The sequence below is a fragment of the Phyllobates terribilis genome, unplaced genomic scaffold, assembly GCF_046119375.1.
Source record: "Phyllobates terribilis strain yellow unplaced genomic scaffold, ASM4611937v1 Scaffold_8__6_contigs__length_399053987, whole genome shotgun sequence".
Classification (NCBI taxonomy): Eukaryota; Metazoa; Chordata; class Amphibia; order Anura; family Dendrobatidae; genus Phyllobates; species Phyllobates terribilis.
The window spans coordinates 294,435,993-294,453,143 of NW_027362768.1; the positions used below are offsets into that span (position 1 = coordinate 294,435,993).

The following is a 17,151-nucleotide window of genomic DNA, read 5'->3' on the forward strand; positions in this document are numbered from 1 at the left end:
TTTGATAGCTGTTGACTCTGTGTGTGTGTATGTATGTATGTATAATATAATAATAATTCAATAATAATACACTGCTGAAAAAAAATAAAGGGAACACTCAATATCACATCCTAGATCTGAATGAATGAAATATTCTCATTGAATACTTTATTCTGTACAAAGTTGAATGTGCTGACAACAAAATCACACAAAAATCATCAATGGAAATCAAATTTATTAACCAATGGAGGCCTGGATTTGGAGTCACCCCCAAAATTAAAGTGGAAAAACACACTACAGGCTGATCCAACTTTGATGTAATGTTCTTAAAACAAGTCAAAATGAGACTCAGTATTGTGTGTGGCCTCCACGTGCCTGTATGACCTCCCTACAACACCTGGGCATGCTCCTGATGAGGTTTCAGATGGTCTCCTGTGGGATCTCCTCCCAGACCTGGACTAAAGCATCCGCCAACTCCTGGACAGTCTGTGGTGCAACGTGACGTTGGTGGATGGAGCGAGACATGATGTCCCAAATGTACTCAATCGGATTCAGGTCTGGGGAATGGGCGGGCCAGTCCATAGCTTCAATCCCTTCATCTTGCAGGAACTGCTGACACACTCCAGCCACATGAGGTCTGGCATTGTCCTGCATTAGGAGGAACCCAGCACCAATCGCACCAGCATATGGTCTCACAAGGGGTCTGAGGATCTCATCTCGGTACCTAATGACAGTCAGGCTACCTCTGGCGAGCACATGGAGGGCTGTGCGGCCCTCCAAAGAAATGCCACCCCACACCATTACTGACCCACTGCCAAACCGGTCATGCTGAAGGATGTTGCAGGCAGCAGATTGCTCTCCACTGCGTCTCCAGACTCTGTCACATGTGCTCAGTGTGAACCTGCTTTCATCTGTGAAGAGCACAGGGCGCCAGTGGTGACTTTGCCAATCCTGGTGTTCTGTGGCAAATGCCAAGCATCCTGCACGGTGTTGGGCTGTGAGCACAACCCCCATCTGTGGACGTCGGGCCCTCATACCACCCTCATGGAGTCGGTGTCTAACCGTTTGTGCAGACACATGCCCATTTGTGGCCTGCTGGAGGTCATTTTGCAGGGCTCTGGCAGTGCTCCTCCTGTTTCTCCTTGCACAAAAGTGGAGGTAGCGGTCCTGCTGCTGGGTTGTTGCCCTCCTACGGCCCCCTCCACGTCTCCTGGTGTACTGGCCTGTCTCCTGGTAGTGCCTCCAGCCTCTGGACACTACGTTGACAGACACAGTGAACTTTCTTGCCACAGCTCGCATTGATGTGCCATCCTGGATGAGCTGCACTACCTGAGCATCTTCTGTGGGTTGTAGAGTCCGTCTCATACTACTACGAGTGTGAAAGCACAACCAACATTGAAAAGTGACCAAAACATCAGCCAGAAAGCATTGGTACTGAGATGTGGTCTGTGGTCCCCACCTGCAGAAACACTCCTTTATTGAGTGTGTCTTGATAATTGCCAATAATTTCCATCTATTGTCTATTCCATTTGCACAACAGCATGTGAAATTGATTGTCAATCAGTGTTGCTTCCTAAGTGGACAGTTTGATTTCACAGAAGTTTGATTTACTTGGAGTTATATTCTATTGTTTAAGTGTTCCCTTTATTTTTTTGAGCAGTGTATATAATATTATTCTTAATTTCTTACTTAAAAGTATGCATTTAGGGTTAAAAAAATATCTTTGCAATTAGGTTTTATTAAAAATGTAGCATTGTTTGTCTTTAACAGGCTCTTTGGTTCCCTGGGCATTCAACTTTGATGTGGTCTGACATGTTGGATTAGGGAGCCCGATTGTTGTTTTTCTGGGACATAAGCTGCCACCAGAAGTGTCTGGCAGTGGGTTAATCGATCTCTGTTGGCCGAGCCAAGCATGCATGTGTTTGAGGGAGTCTGAATAGACAGCTGTCAACCATTGCTATCTAAGATGTAACCTTATGGATTTGCAAAGCCTGGGAGCGCCCAGATCCTGAAATAAACCATTACAGTCTAGCAGTGGCTAGTTTCCTATACAAAAGCATAGTGCTTGCAAGCTCTTTTCTATCGATCTTGTATGTGCTGACCAGATTGCTGGATCCGGCCTACTTTAGTACCACTGTGTTTCTCCAATACTTCAAAGGCAAAACTTACTCTGCTTGCAGCTTTGGAGAGCGCACAGTTCTGGCCAGTGGTGCAGCATCAGGATTGCACCGCTCCTTGGCAAACGGTGTGCTTCTCACAAGAAGATGAGACAACCCCTTTTACTATCATGTTACAGCTGACATCAGTCAGAAGTACAGTTGAGCAAAAAGATTTGCAGGTCCCTGGTCCGGCATCCTCATTGGTACTCAATGGCAGTCTGACCAAGGCAGTTTAAACTTCTTCAGCTACCACTTGTATGCCAGCATCTTGGATGCCTTTTGTAATTACTGGGTCTTCATAACTTCATGACATCATGATGTACATCGTCGGGCCTTGTAATCACAAGAGGCACCCGGGATTCTGACATTCGGGTTCTGGCAGAGGAAGCTAGCACTGCTTGGTCCCGCTGCCACAGAGTACCGTCATAAATGTTGGACCACGATCTGCAAATCTTTTTGCTGATCTCGAGTCATAAGTGCTACATAAAGTCTCATGTTAGTTTTAACCTTAAAGGAGTTGTTCAATTTTAAGCTACAAGTCTACAGTCACTCTATGCGACGGCAGACCTGTGAATCTTCATGTTGCCCGCACTGCGCACTAAGAGGATTCTCCTGCGCCGGCGGTGGGAGCGGGCAGTCATGTTACCGCAAGTATGCAATTTTCCTACTTCCTGCCACATTCCAACTTGACTGTATGCAACCTCACTCAATACACTTGCATTGAGCAAGGCTAGATACAATCTAGTCTGCACGTGACTGCATGTATGCAAATCACATCAAATAGAAAAAAAGCCAGCTCACCTATTGTGGCTCTGTGTGCAGGAGCACGGAAAGTTTGTCCCGACCAGCAGGGCCGTATTTGCCCTTAGGCACTTGTAGGCACGTGCCTAGGGCGCCGGAATTCGGGGAGGGCGGCGCCTGAGCGTGTTTTTTTTTTGTGTGTGTTTTTTGGGGGGGTTCGTGCCCCGATCCGGCCGGGTGGCTCCGCCCCCCTCCTCCCCCCGTCATCGCGCCAATAGGCGGATTATAATGAGGGCAATCCGGGGTGTCTATGTCCGGATTGCCCTCATTATATGTGCGGCGCTGCGGCACATACTGGCAGACTGTGGCGGGGGGGCCCCGGACCACTCCCCCAGCAGCGGCGCACGCCCGCTGCTTCTTCTCCGGCTGGGCCAGCACTGCAGCAGTTAACTTCCCTGTGTGCTGGCCCGGCCGCGTCACTGCTAGGAGACACGGCCCTGTGCGCGGCCGTGTCTCCTAGCTGTGACGTCACGCAGTGCGCGCCCGGCCTGCAGTGCTGCACCGGAGAGGACTGGAGCCGAGCCGGGAGATGGTGAGTGTGTGTGTATGAGAGAGTGTGTGTATGAGAATGAGAGAGTGTGTGTGTGTGTATATGTGTGTGTGTGTGCAGGCAGATATCATTGTGTGATGTCTGTTTATATGTATTTTTGTGTTTCAAATGCTTTTATGCGTGTATGTATATGTCTGTATATGTTTGTGTTTCCGTGACTGCGTGCGGCTCCCGCTGTCTCTGGGGGGACGCTGTGCGGCCTCCTGCTGTGTATAGATGGCGCTGTGCGGCCTACTGCTGTGTATAGATGGTGCTGTGCGGCCTCCCGCTGTGTATAGATGGCGCCGTGCGGCCTCCCGCTGTGTATAGATGGCGCCGTGCGGCCTCCCGCCGTGTATAGATGGCGCCGTGCGGCCTCCCGCCGTGTATAGATGGCGCCGTGCGGCCTCCCGCCGTGTATAGATGGCGCCGTGCGGCCTCCCGCCGTGTATAGATGGCGCCGTGCGGCCTCCCGCCGTGTATAGATGGCGCCGTGCGGCCTCCCGCCGTGTATAGATGGCGCCGTGCGGCCTCCCGCCGTGTATAGATGGCGCCGTGCGGCCTCCCGCCGTGTATAGATGGCGCCGTGCGGCCTCCCGCCGTGTATAGATGGCGCCGTGCGGCCTCCCGCCGTGTATAGATGGCGCCGTGCGGCCTCCCGCCGTGTATAGATGGCGCCGTGCGGCCTCCCGCTGTGTATAGATGGCGCCGTGCGGCCTCCCGCCGTGTATAGATGGCGCCGTTCGGCCTCCCGCCGTGTATAGATGGCGCCGTTCGGCCTCCCGCCGTGTATAGATGGCGCCGTGCGGCCTCCCGCCGTGTATAGATGGCGCCGTTCGGCCTCCCGCCGTGTATAGATGGCGCCGTTCGGCCTCCCGCCGTGTATAGATGGCGCCGTGCGGCCTCCCGCCGTGTATAGATGGCGCCGTGCGGCCTCCCGCCGTGTATAGATGGTACGTGTGCTCAATATTGAGTCATACAATTAATGTAAGCCTATGTGCCTACGATGCAGAAACGCTTCAGATTTTTTTTGAGCGTTTCTGCATCTCCCTGGCAGAAAAAACGCATGCGGATTTTACATGCTTTTTTCCTGCCAGGGACATGCGGATGTGAAGCGTTCTTCACTTGCAATTCCGCATGTGGGTTGACAAGCGATTTTAGCATCACTTGGAAAGTGCTTGACAACTTGGTCACACTATATAAATCCATGCAACCGGCATGGATTTATATAGTGTGACCGTAAAAGAATGGTAAAAAATAAATATATAATTACCTTCTGATGGCCTGCCAATGTCAGCGGTCGCGTGACCCGTCACATGACTAAATGACGTCATGGCAGATCCTTTTCAGACCATCGTGAGCTGCCGGCAAGCCAAGACGCATCGGATAAAGACACCGGGGGCCATCAGAAGGTAAGTATAATATTTATTTTTTATTTTATTCTTTTTTTTTACAGGTGCTATGGTACCCGGGTCTGGAGGAGAGTCTCCTCTTCTCCAAACCCGGGTACCATCCGCACATTGAAACGCATGGATTCTGCATGTACAGATGCAGTGATGCGGATTCCATGCGTTCCAATGCAAGTCAATGGCGCTTCCGCAAAATAATTGGTAGTGCTGTGGAATTTTCCACAATGATAATCCGCAGCGGAAATTTCCGCAGCATGTCCACAGCACATGCGGATTATCATTGGGGAACATGGCAGACCTTCTACCAAGCGTTTTTAAGTGTTTCTGCAGCGGAATTGCTTAAAAAACGCATAGTGGGCACACAGCCTAAAAAAAATTATTATAATTAATATTGTGCCAAATTAATTTCACGTGAACTATCACATGATCTATGACAGGGGATCATGTGACATGTGATACATCAGGTGTGTGTGTGTGGGGGGGGGGGCCCGCGCCTTCTAAACTGCCTGGGGCCCTTGCTACTCTTAATCCACCCCTGATTGCGCCCTCTCGCCCTCCGGTCACGCCCACCCACCTCACCTCTCTAGTCTGCTCTGCTGCTGCGATCTGGAAAGAAGAGGAGGAGCCCGGGCACTTGAAGTTCCCGCGGAGGCCCGGGCAGCACATCGCTGGCGGCGTCTCATCTCAGCAGGCAGCGCCGGTAATTGTGTCCTGTTGTGATGTGCCATTGCGCCGACACTGCCACCCGGGCCGTGGTGCCGGTGCATGATGCTGGCTGAGGAGCTGCCGCTTCTGCAGATAGTCTGCTCTGCAGCATAATTGATGATGGTGGGCAGCAGGCGGCGAGGCGGGCGGCGGGATCATAGTTTAGGCGCAGACGCGCAGTCAGCAGCTGCCGCTGGTACTGTGTTCTGTGCTGTGCACAGACAGTACAGCCAGCGAGCAGCAGTGCCAGCCTGACAGAGCCCAGACTGCCTGAGTCTCTGACTAGTCTCAGACTCGGAGGAGTCTGACTAGTCTGTGACTGTTGTCACTGGTCAGACATGATGGCAGGCAGCAGCAGGGAGGGAAACAGTGGGGTCTGAATCCCAGACATGGGCTGCATCAGGCACTGCAGCATTGCATATGGGCCATATGCAATGCTGCAGTGCTTGCTGCAGCCCAGTTCTGTGTGGGCCGCTCCCATCCCCCCCACCCCCATATGCAATTCTGCAGCCCTGTGGTCTGTGTAGGCCGCTCCCATCCCCATATACAATGCTGCAGCCCTGTGGTCTGTGTGGGCCGCTCCCATCCCCCCCACCCCCATATGCAATTCTGCAGCCCTGTGGTCTGTGTAGGCCGCTCCCATCCCCATATACAATGCTGCAGCCCTGTGGTCTGTGTGGGCCGCTCCCACCCCCATATACAATGCTGCAGCCCTGTGGTCTGTGTGGGCCGCTCCCATCCCCCCCACCCCCATATGCAATGCTGCAGCCCTGTGGTCTGCGTGGGCCGCTCCCACCCCCCCCACCCCCTCCCCCCAACCTTTTATGTGTGCTACATGGAATGGGGGGGGGGAGAAGCTACATGAAACTTGGGGAAACGGCCGCGACGGGGGGGGGAAGATATTGGATGCGAGGGGGCACGGGGTGAGGGTGGGCGTGACCGGGGGGTGAGGTGGGGGGCGACCACTGACAGTGCCTAGGGCAGCAGAAACTCCAAATACAGCCCTGCCGACCAGATGTGATACGTAGCAAAAAGTTGAGTATTCAGCCCTGAATCCAGTTAAAAATTGCCTTTTTGATGCAAATCAAATACTTACAGTTATGCGCCTGCCACTCTCTGCGCCAGCACTGGAAAACAACGCGTGATGCGTACAATGTGAGGATTCACAAGTCTGCAGTCACATAGAGTGACTACAGACTTATAGTTTAAGACCAGACAATCCCTTTAAAGAGCAATGAAAGGGCATATACACCTGTTTGGTGTAGCTGGATGGTGGCACCTTGGTCCCTGCTGGGCTCAGGGTTACTACTTCACTCCTGATTTTCTTTAATAGAATTTCCTTCAGACTTACCCTGATACGCAATTTTATTGTAATTTGTTTTTAATTATTTTTAGGGTGAAGTGTACTTAAATGATTTTGTTAGAATAACGAAGAGTGATATAATGGCAATAAATGGAGTAATTCATATTATTGACCAAGTTTTGATCCCAGAGGTTCCTGAGAACAGTAGTTTAAATAAGGTAAGTATATAATCTACTCTATTTATATTAATACTAAAGCTGAAAGTGGATCTGTCGCCATATTACACACTACAAACTATGTACATTAAATGTATATCTAAGACTTGATAATGCTGGTCTACTTACTTTGAAAATTTTTTTTCAGAATCACTGTATAAATATGGCATTAAAATTAGCATGAATGCAGTTAGTGATAGAGCTCATGAGTCTAGCCATTCTGCCTAACTTACAGATGTAGCTTGTACTGAGCAGTGTGAGATCTCAGCAGGAGGGGAGGGGCACTGAGGGGCTGTGAATCCGACTTGGTGGAGGAAAATAAGGCTTAAAGTGTCAGAAAGGTTTACACAGCTATTCCGACATGGGTTTTGAAAGTAAGTTCAACAGTCTCATTGGTAGTTATAAGAGATCTCTTTAATGTTTGTAATATGAATTGTAAAATCTTGTGACAAATCTGCTTCAATGTGAATTTTAAAAAGTTGCATTTTTGGGGAAAAAAAAGATTATTCAATCCTATTAGATGACATGAAAATGCAAAGAAAAATGTTTGTTGTATGGTAGTGGTCCCCAACCTTTTGCAGGTCATCACAGGTACAGTGATGAGCAAAAGGGTAACGATGTTTTGAACTTTTGACTTTCAGGCTCCATATCTCACCATCCACTGCTGCTTCGAACATGAGACTACAATCATTTTCTAGACCTTCATCTTGGTTATCTCATTCATAAATTTGACTTACAACTATTTAGCAAATGATTAGTTATGCAGATTCATGTCATGTCTTGTTACTGTTTTGCTCCTGGTGATGGAAAAATCTTTTCTTGCTGTATACTACAAATTTCAACCTGTTCTCACATTCCCTAATAGCTCAGTGTGGGAAAGATGACAACCCGTTGGGCCTTATCCTTTATACCTGCCTGTAAATATTGCCAGTTACCAAGTAAAGTTAAGTTCTAGTTGTTGTTATGAACTCTGTGTCCTCTGAATTGATTTGTGCCCTGGTTCGAGAAGACTAATCGCTGGAGTCAGAAGAGGACGGCTGGCCAGAAGAAGGGGAAAACACAACATACTAAAAATTCTAAATTTTAATTTTTAGTATTTTGTAAATCCATCTTTGGCTTTCAACACTGCCTAGATCTTTCTGGGCATGCTCTCAATCAGATTCAAGCATGTCTCGACCAAAATCTGCTCCTGGGTCTCTTCCACATGTTCCCAAAGTTGGGAACATGCACAGCACACCAGAGCGAGGACACACTTTGTCTGTAGGGTGGCTAAGCGAGCATGGGCTACAGCTCGCCCACAACTACCTCGCTGCGGCACCTTATAGTACGAAAAGTGGACAGTAGAAGATTGCAAATGGGTGATTTGGAGCGATGAGACGAAAGTGCAAATGGGTCTGGAAGAAACAAGGGTAAAAGGGGCTAACGGATCAAGAAATTGAAGGAACTGCCAAGTAAGCCTGTGGATATGGGGTTGTTTAACACCCAAAGGCGTTGGATACATTACCAAGATGGTGGTCTCAATGCTGAGCTGTATGTGAGTATCCTACAAGACAAGTTACATTGTACACTCTAGTACTATAGGTATGAGAAGGACGACATAGTGGTCCAGCAGGACAATGATCCGAACCATACGTCGAGATTTGCGAAGAAATGGTTCAATGAAAATGAAGTAGAGGTGCTGGATTGTTTTCCACATTCCCCAGACCTCAACCCAATCAAGCACTTGTGGGTAGAGTTGAAGAAAAAACTGTATACATACCCAAGTGAGTCGACCATGTTCCCAACTTTGTGGAAGAGACCCAGGAGCAGATTTTGGTCGAGACATGCTTGAATCTGATCGAGAGCATGCCCACAAAGTTTAAAATTTAGATTTTTAGGAGCAAAACAGTAACAATGCAGTGACCTGACAAGAATCTGCATAACTAATCATATGCATATTAATAGTTGTAAGTCAAATTTATGCATGACAAAACCAAGATGATTGTCTATAAAATGATTGTAGTCTCACGTTAGAAGCAGTAGTGGATGGTGAGATATGGAGCCTGAAAGTCAAAAGTCAAAAATATTGTTACCCTTTTGCTCATCATTGTATATTAGAGGTCATATTAGAGGGTATTGCACCACAATAAACAGTAAAAGTCAATTGATTAAAAATACAAGGTCTTGTGCGATGTTGGTTGGTTTTTTTTTTTAGTTGTTTTTCTTTTTTTACCCTGCCAGTTATATGTTTATATCTAGTACCTGTAAGTTTTGGTAATGCTGTGGCATTCTTTGTGCTGCTAATGCACAGAAGTTTCTAGAACTGCCAACAGCTTAAAGGGGTATTCCCATTTCGGATATTTATGGCATTTTCGCAGGATATGCTTTAACTGTTTGACAAATGCAGGTCTTATGTCTTGGAGCCGCACCTTGGCCTCATGACACAAGGTATGAAGAGTTGGCCGCACATGTGCTACTCTCTCCATTACCTTCTACAGGAAGTATATAAGAGTCTCCGAGATATCTGAGATTACCTTTTTAACAATGGGGTCCGACTTAAATAATTTGGGACTTAAAGTGTAACCGGTGTTTTCATTTTCATCTTATAAACCAATCGTACACATGAAAAATAAGCAACCTTGTAATCTGCTTCTTTCTCTGCCACGACTGGTCATTCATTCCCAAAATTCCCAATTCACTGTTAAAATCTGTATTTAGTGAAGACGGAATGTTACATTACTGATAAGATTCTATGTAGATGGGAGGGGTTACGAGGAAGGAGGAGCTATGCCTCTAGCTCCTCCCCCTCCTCTGTACATAGAATCTTATCAGCAGTAACTGCCATCTCCTATCTCAGTATTGTAACAATCTGTCTTCACTGAATAGATATTTTAGCCATGAATTGAGAATTTTGAGAATGAATGATATGTACAGGAGAAGAATGAGGCCAATTCCTCTCATAAGATATATTACAAAGACTCTTCTTTTTACATGTACTATTGATTTATGAAATAAAAATTAAAAGGACTCTTACACTTTAAGGTGCATTTACAATGAAAGAGTATCGTGAATGTTGCTAGGAACGCTTGTTTCACAATAATCTTGGAGTGTAAACTGGCAAGAAACTCGTTCGTGCTGGACAAAAGATCATTGTTTTCGGCAGCCCATTGCTTGTGTAAAGAGAACCTGTGTTGCCGAGAACAGTGGCAGCTCATACTCACTAAATGATCTATAGTGACTGAAAGTGTTGGCACCCTTGAAATTGTTCCAGAAAATGAAGTATTTCTCCAGAATATTATTGCAATTACAAATGTTTTGTTATACACATGTTTATTTCCTGTGTGTATATTGGAACAACACAAAAAAAAAAAACGAGAAAAAAAGGCAATTGGACATAATTTCACACAAAACGTCAAAAATGGGCCGGACAAACTTATTGGCACCCTCTCAACTTAATATTTGGTTGCACACCCTTTAGAATAAATAACTGCAATCAATCGCTTCCTATAAACATCAACAAGCTTCTTACACCTCTCAAATTGAATTTTTGGACCACTCTGCTTTTGGAAAACTGCTCCAGGTCTATTATATTTGAAGGGTGCATTCTGCCAACAGCAATTTTTAGATCTCTCCACAGATGTTCAGTTGGATTCAGATCCAGACTATTGCTGCCACTTTAGAACTCTCCAGCACTTTGTTTCCATCCATTTATGGGTGCTTCTTGAAGTATGTTTGAGGTCATTGTCCTGCTGGAAGACCCATGACCTAGAACACAAACTCAACTTTGACACTGGGCACCACATTGCGACCCAAAATCCATTGGCAATGTTCAGATTTCATGATTCCTTGCCCACAGTCAAGGCACCCAGTGCCAGAGCCAGCAAAACAATCCCAAAACATCTTTGAACCTCCAGCATATTTTACTGTAGGTACTGTGTTCTTTTTTCATTCCATTTTCAATAAACCGTAGAATACTGTGATTGTGATACTCTATCTTGGTCTCATCTGTCCATAAGACTCTTCCCAGAAGCAGTTTGGTTTACTCTCAAACATTTTGGCAAACAGCAGTCTAGCTTTTTTAATTTTTTTGTGTCAGCAGTGGGGTCCTCCTGGATCTCCTGCCATAGCGTTTCATTTGATTCAAATGTCGATGGATAGTTTGTGCTAACACTGATGCACCCTGAGCCTGCAGGACAGCTTGAAATATTTTGGAACTTGATTTGGACTGCTTATCTACCATCCGGACTATCCTGCATTGCAACTTTTCATCACATTTTCCCTGCCAGGGAGATTAGCTACAATACCATGGGTTGTAAACTTCTTGATAATGTTGCGCACCATGGACAAAGGAATATCAAGATCTCTGGAGATGGAATTGTAACCTTGAGATAGTTGATATTGTTCAATAATTTTGGTTCTCAAGTCCTCAGGAAGTTCTCTTCTCTTTCTGTTATCCATGTTTAGTGTGGCACATACAGTCATACAATGCAAAGAATGAGTCAACTTCTCCCCTTATTGACTGATTTTAGGTGTGATTTTCATATTGCCCACACCTGTTATTTGCCACAGGTAAGTTTGAACAAGCATCACATGCTTGAAACAAAGTTGTTTACCCACAAATTTGACAAAGGTGTCAACAATTTTGTTCTGCCCATTTTTGGGGATTTGTGTGAAATTATCCAATTTGCAATTTTTTATCTGTTTTTTTTGTATTGTTCTAATACACACAAAGGAAATAAACATGTGTAATTGCAATAATTTTCTGGGAGAAATACTTAATTTTCTGGAACAATTTCAAGGGTGCCAACGTTTTCAGCCACGACTGTATATTATAGGTCATTCAATGTGCATCTGAAGCCGGATTGTCTTCCCAGAACTCAGACATTTCTTCTTTTATCCTGTAGCTAATTGATGAGTTTAACTCTCTGTTAAAGCAAGGGATCTGCAGCTCTATGTCAGACAGTTAGTTTAAGTCTGCTTTGTAGATCATTTGGTATAGATGTTAACTTATAGGATGTGTTTGTGTTTGAACATTTTTTTATTTATCTGCAGTTAAATATAAGTGAAGTTGCAAATTTCTACGGATATTCGAAATTCGTCCAACTTTTGCAGGTAATCCTTGCTTTATCCCGAGATGTATTTATTTTTTTACATAATGTACTCTATTCAGAATATTTTGTTTGACTAGTGATGTAAATGAAAGCATAAGTGGGATGTTATTTTGTTAACTCTATACCCTAAGAATGCTCGCCTGCAGTGATGGATTACATTGGTCTATTTGCCTTAAAAAGTTTTTCTCAGCCGCTTCATTGGGGAACACAGAGAACCATGGGATAGTCTGCTGCGACCTGGAGGCAGACACTATTATTACATTCTAAATGAAAATTTGCTCCTCCCCAGCAGACGATACCTCGCCTGCTAGCCTCAGGCTCCTTTAGTTTTATGTAGTGTCAGTTGGAGGCAAGGTCTCTCTCAGACCTGTCTTAGTCGTTAGGCGTTAAGTTTCTCTTTTTTGTTTTTCAACTGGATAGTGTTTAGGGTAACAGGGTGTAATTGTGCGCTCTGTTTCACCCACGCAGTGACTGAGAGTACAGGTTGTAATTGTGCAGTTCGTATCCTCTTGCGTCAATATGGCCAGACCAGAGTACCTTAACACAGTTGATGGTCAGTTACTGGGGCGGCAGTCCGTAAACCAGGCACTTCTTGCCCGACTCATATAGCGCACATGTTGCATGGAGCAGAAGATTGGATTTCGGGTCTTCAGGACAGGTGAGTATAGCCCACTTGCGACGCTGTGTGATCATAGAGTATCCCTCGGTTCCGGTGGTAAGCCCCCGGGTTCCAGAGGCAGTAGAGCAGTCAACATCTGACTGGCAGCTCTCACTCAGGGATTCTTCCCGGGTGGGTGGCTGTCTTCTCCTTTTGAGGGAGGCATGGTTGTGGGCAGTCATCGATTTTTGGGTCAGAGAGGTAGTCTCTTCTGGCTACAGGATAGAATATGTCTCTCTTCCGTAAGATTGTTTTTTCAGATCTAGTCTCCCCAGTTCTCCCAAGTGTAAGATCCAGTTTCAAACAAAAGCCATAGCATTCCCCTGTCAAGCAGGAGTAATCATGAGGGTTCCTCCTTCAAAGCTCTTCAGAGGGTTCTACTCAAACCTATTCATCATCCCCACAAAGGACTGTTCGGTACAACCTATTCTAAATCTAAGACAGCTGAACAAATGGGGGCTGCGTCACTTCAGGATGGAGACGCTCTGGTCAGTCGCGGCATCCATGGAAGCTGGGGAGTTTTTGTCCTTGATAGACGTTCAGGACGCCTATCTTTTTGGCTCATCAGTGATTTCTTCGCTTTGTACTCTAGCAGGATCACTTTCAGTTCAGGGCCCTTCCCTTTAGGCTGGCAACCATGCTCAGGGTGTTAACAAAGGTTCTGGCCCCAGTTATGGCTTTACTTTGGACCGGGGGGCTGGACGATATTCTGGTCAATGCACCTTCCTTTTTTACCAGAATCTTGAGAGTTTGAGATTGTTCTAGATTCCCTAGAACAATTTGGATGGATTGTCAACAGGGCAAAGTTAGCATTCATTCCAACACAGTAGTTTTCGTATGTTGGGATGATATTCGAGACAGTTCAAGCGTCAATCTTCCTTCCAGAGAAGAGGCTAGCCCTGCAATCTTCTGTCCAAATTCTGTCTTGTTTTGACTTTTCACCTTAACAAGAACATTGTCTTGTCTTTCTTTTGTCCTGCACCTTCTCATCCAATCGAGAAAGCTCTGCATGAATTAGATGTTGTCAGGACTGTGCGGTGTTATCAGCTATCGCCCCATTTTGAAGGTCTGATTACTTGTTTGTCATACCGGACAGCCCCCGCAGGGGCCTGGCCCCCTCTAAAACAACTATTGCTCGTCAGATTAGAATGGCCATCATTCAGGTCTATAAGGCAAAGGCTAGGACACCTCATTTTAGGGTTAAGGCACACTCTACGCGGGTGGTGAGTGCTTCCTGGGCAGTTCGCCACCATGCATCGGTCCTGCAACTCTGTAAAGCAGCTACTTAGTCATCAGTACATAACCTTTTACAGGGTCCACATCTTTGCTTCTTCGGATGCAAGTCTTGGAAAGAAGATTTTGCCGGCGGCAGTTGCCCAGGTTTCAGCCGGAGCAAGAGTGGAAATTTCCCAACCCCTTGTCAACTTTAGAACATCTCATGGTTCTGTGTGTCTCCCAAAGATGCAGCCGAGAAATTTTTGTACTCACCATAAAATCTGTTTCTCAGTAGTCTTCACTGGGGTACACGGGACACAGCACCCACCCTTAGTTTCCCGGTTGGGGGTGCATTTGTTGTTTTCCTCTCTTGGGGTATAATTCAATTATTTTTCCAAATGTTTTGATCTCTTTTTGCTTCTCCTACTTTCTCACTAAACTGAGGGAGCCTGAGGCTAGCAGGTGAGGTATAATCTCCTGTCAACCTCCAGGTGGCAGCAGACTACTATGTTTTTCTGTGTCCTCCAATGAAGACTATAGAGAAACAGATTTTACAGTGAGTACAAAAAAAATCTTACCAGAAAACTGGAAAAAAAAATTGGTACCTTCTCCTGGTCCAGTGCCGAGTCTCCACCGCTGCTCCCGCTGTCTGTTATAGTCTGTAGCGCTAATATCAAGTTGACAGCACTGCAGACAATCCATGAGCTCAGCGACTCATGCTAGCAAGTCGGGCTGAAGTGCTGAGGTCAGTTATTGGCTGCAACGCTGTCGACAACATGATGTCAGCGCTGCAGACTATAAAAGACATGAGGAGCAGCACTGGAGACTTGGTGCTGGACCCGGGGAGGGTGAGTTAAGTGTAGTTTGTATTTTTTAAAGAAATTACATCCCGAGAAGAGGACTTTTTTGAAACCGGCAGCCTGAGCTTTTCAGGGAGAAATGTCAGTGTTACTTGCACTGATCTACATCTCTGCTTATTATGAGCTTTTGAGTCCAGTAGGCGGAGCTGTGCACTGCAGTGCCCCCACATGGCACTACTAAAGGGAAGATCACAAATATTTATTTAATGTTTGTCTATTATTATTATTTTTTGTATTATTTTGATAGGATTCCAATCTGATGTCTACAGTTCTGGATAAAATACACCAACCAATCACAATGTTATGGCCTACAGATAAAGCCTTTGATTCTCTTCCCAAAGAACGAAAAATATGGTTGTACCATGAAGAGCACCGAGACAAACTGGAGGCTTATCTAAAAGTTCATATTATCAGGGATACAAAGGTAGACCTCTTGTGCATAAGGTTTAGTTTATACATGATGACTTGTCTATTTTCTCTGATCACACAATTTACAATAGATTCAGACTGACCAATGGCAAAGACTACAAGATTTCTGACTCTCTCTATTTCTTAAAGGGAATCCATCAGCAACCTACACAAACTTTTATTTGGGAATTCAGGTCTTTGAAAAATGTAATCCATCAACACCTTTATATCTTCTATCTGTTGCTACATTCCCAAGAAATCAGTGTTTTAATTCACATGCAAATTATGTGTTAAGTGCTCTAGATGTGCCTGAGCACCGAGCCTCTGCCTCCCCTAGTTGTAGTCAGCCCAGCAACAGTCTCTTCAGCTTAGTTGATATCTCAATCAATCAAGCTAACGAGGCTGGTGCTATGTGGGGAATCAACTTTGGGAGGCAGTTACACAGGAAGTGCTCTGTCATGCTCAGAGCACTTAACGCCACATTTATATATTAGTTAAAATGCTAATATCTTGGGAATGCAGCAACAGATAGAAGATATAAAAGTGTTGATGGATTTAGCTTTCAGAGACCTGCATATCGATATAAGCGGTTTGTGGGGTTGATCCTACTGATAGATTCCCATTAAAGTGATTTATTCTATCCAAGTGCTAGGACTACTATCCCTACGCAGCAATATTTTTGACCACTATAGTTAGTAGGACTGCACGCAGCCCCATTCACTTGAATGTAGTTTTGATGCAGTTCCTTGCACACCACGTGACTGGGAGAGCCAGTGTGACAAAGTATTCATCAGCAGCTTAACTATAGTACGTGTAGAACCTGGATCCTAGGGAGGCTCAAAAGACCTGTTTGGCCCAAATAAGGAGACACGGCATCATTATGGGATGTGTTGTGGAGCTGTAAGAGTTCTATTTTAAGCCATATAAAGGAACATAGTCCTAAAATTAATGTCTAAATTAAAAAATAAATATAGTTGTCATCACTGTTTGTTCATCTGAAGCATTTTCTGAATGATTCTGTAGTAGTAGTCAGTTGTGTAGAAAACCAGCAGGAGTTTGACCTCTGTATTGTTTGCTGATCAGTTCCATCTTTGACCTCTGTATTGCTTGCTGATCAGTTCCATCTTTGACCTCTGTATTGTTTGCTGATCAGTTCCATCTTTGACCTCTGTATTCTTTGCTGATCAGTTCTCTCTATGACCTCTGTATTCTTTGCTGATCAGTTCCATCTTCAGCTGATGCCCAAAAGAAGCCAAGGTTAGGGCTTTACCCTCTGTGTAATAGGACAAAAAACATCTAAGGAAGGAGACTTCTGCTGCAGCCAGTTGTCATACAGCCAGATACAGGACAGTAAGGAGGAAGAATGGCTGATTCCCTTGGCATTACAGAGATTTCTTTATATATTTTTCAATTGTTGTGCATTGGCCATTTTACAATAAAACTGTTGCAAATTCCAAAATAGCTTAATTGCCTTCTTTATGTGTATTGCCCTAGATTTTGGCAGGAAGTCTACCTAACAGTGGGTCACGTAGGACATTTCATGGCTCAATGGTTTCCTTTCAGTGCAGCTCAACCAACATGGTGAGTATCCATTCACAGTGAATTTCAACAAAATACCAATGTAAAATAATGAAAATTTACTTAACTGAAATTTTTGCTTCCGGGAGTCCATGGGTAGAACAGCAAAGAACAGCTCTCAAGGCCAAAGAATAGGACAATTAGCAGTTATAAAATTAACAGCAGGCATTTGCTCTTTATAAGACCAAGTCACACAATAAAGTGCTCCATACACATTAGACTAATATCGTTATTATTAAAAC

At 45.2% G+C, this 17,151-nt stretch overlaps 1 protein-coding gene across 1 annotated transcript in view; it reads left to right on the forward strand.

Annotated features, from left to right (window-relative positions):
* STAB1 (stabilin 1) overlaps window positions 1-17,151 on the forward strand; it is a 220,560-nt gene that overhangs the window by 150,597 nt on the left and 52,812 nt on the right. The window contains exons 49-52 of the mRNA XM_073644427.1: window positions 6,978-7,103; window positions 12,132-12,191; window positions 15,171-15,347; window positions 16,826-16,912. Of these exons, the coding sequence (XP_073500528.1) occupies window positions 6,978-7,103; window positions 12,132-12,191; window positions 15,171-15,347; window positions 16,826-16,912 (450 nt within the window). The remainder of the gene's footprint in view (window positions 1-6,977; window positions 7,104-12,131; window positions 12,192-15,170; window positions 15,348-16,825; window positions 16,913-17,151) is intronic.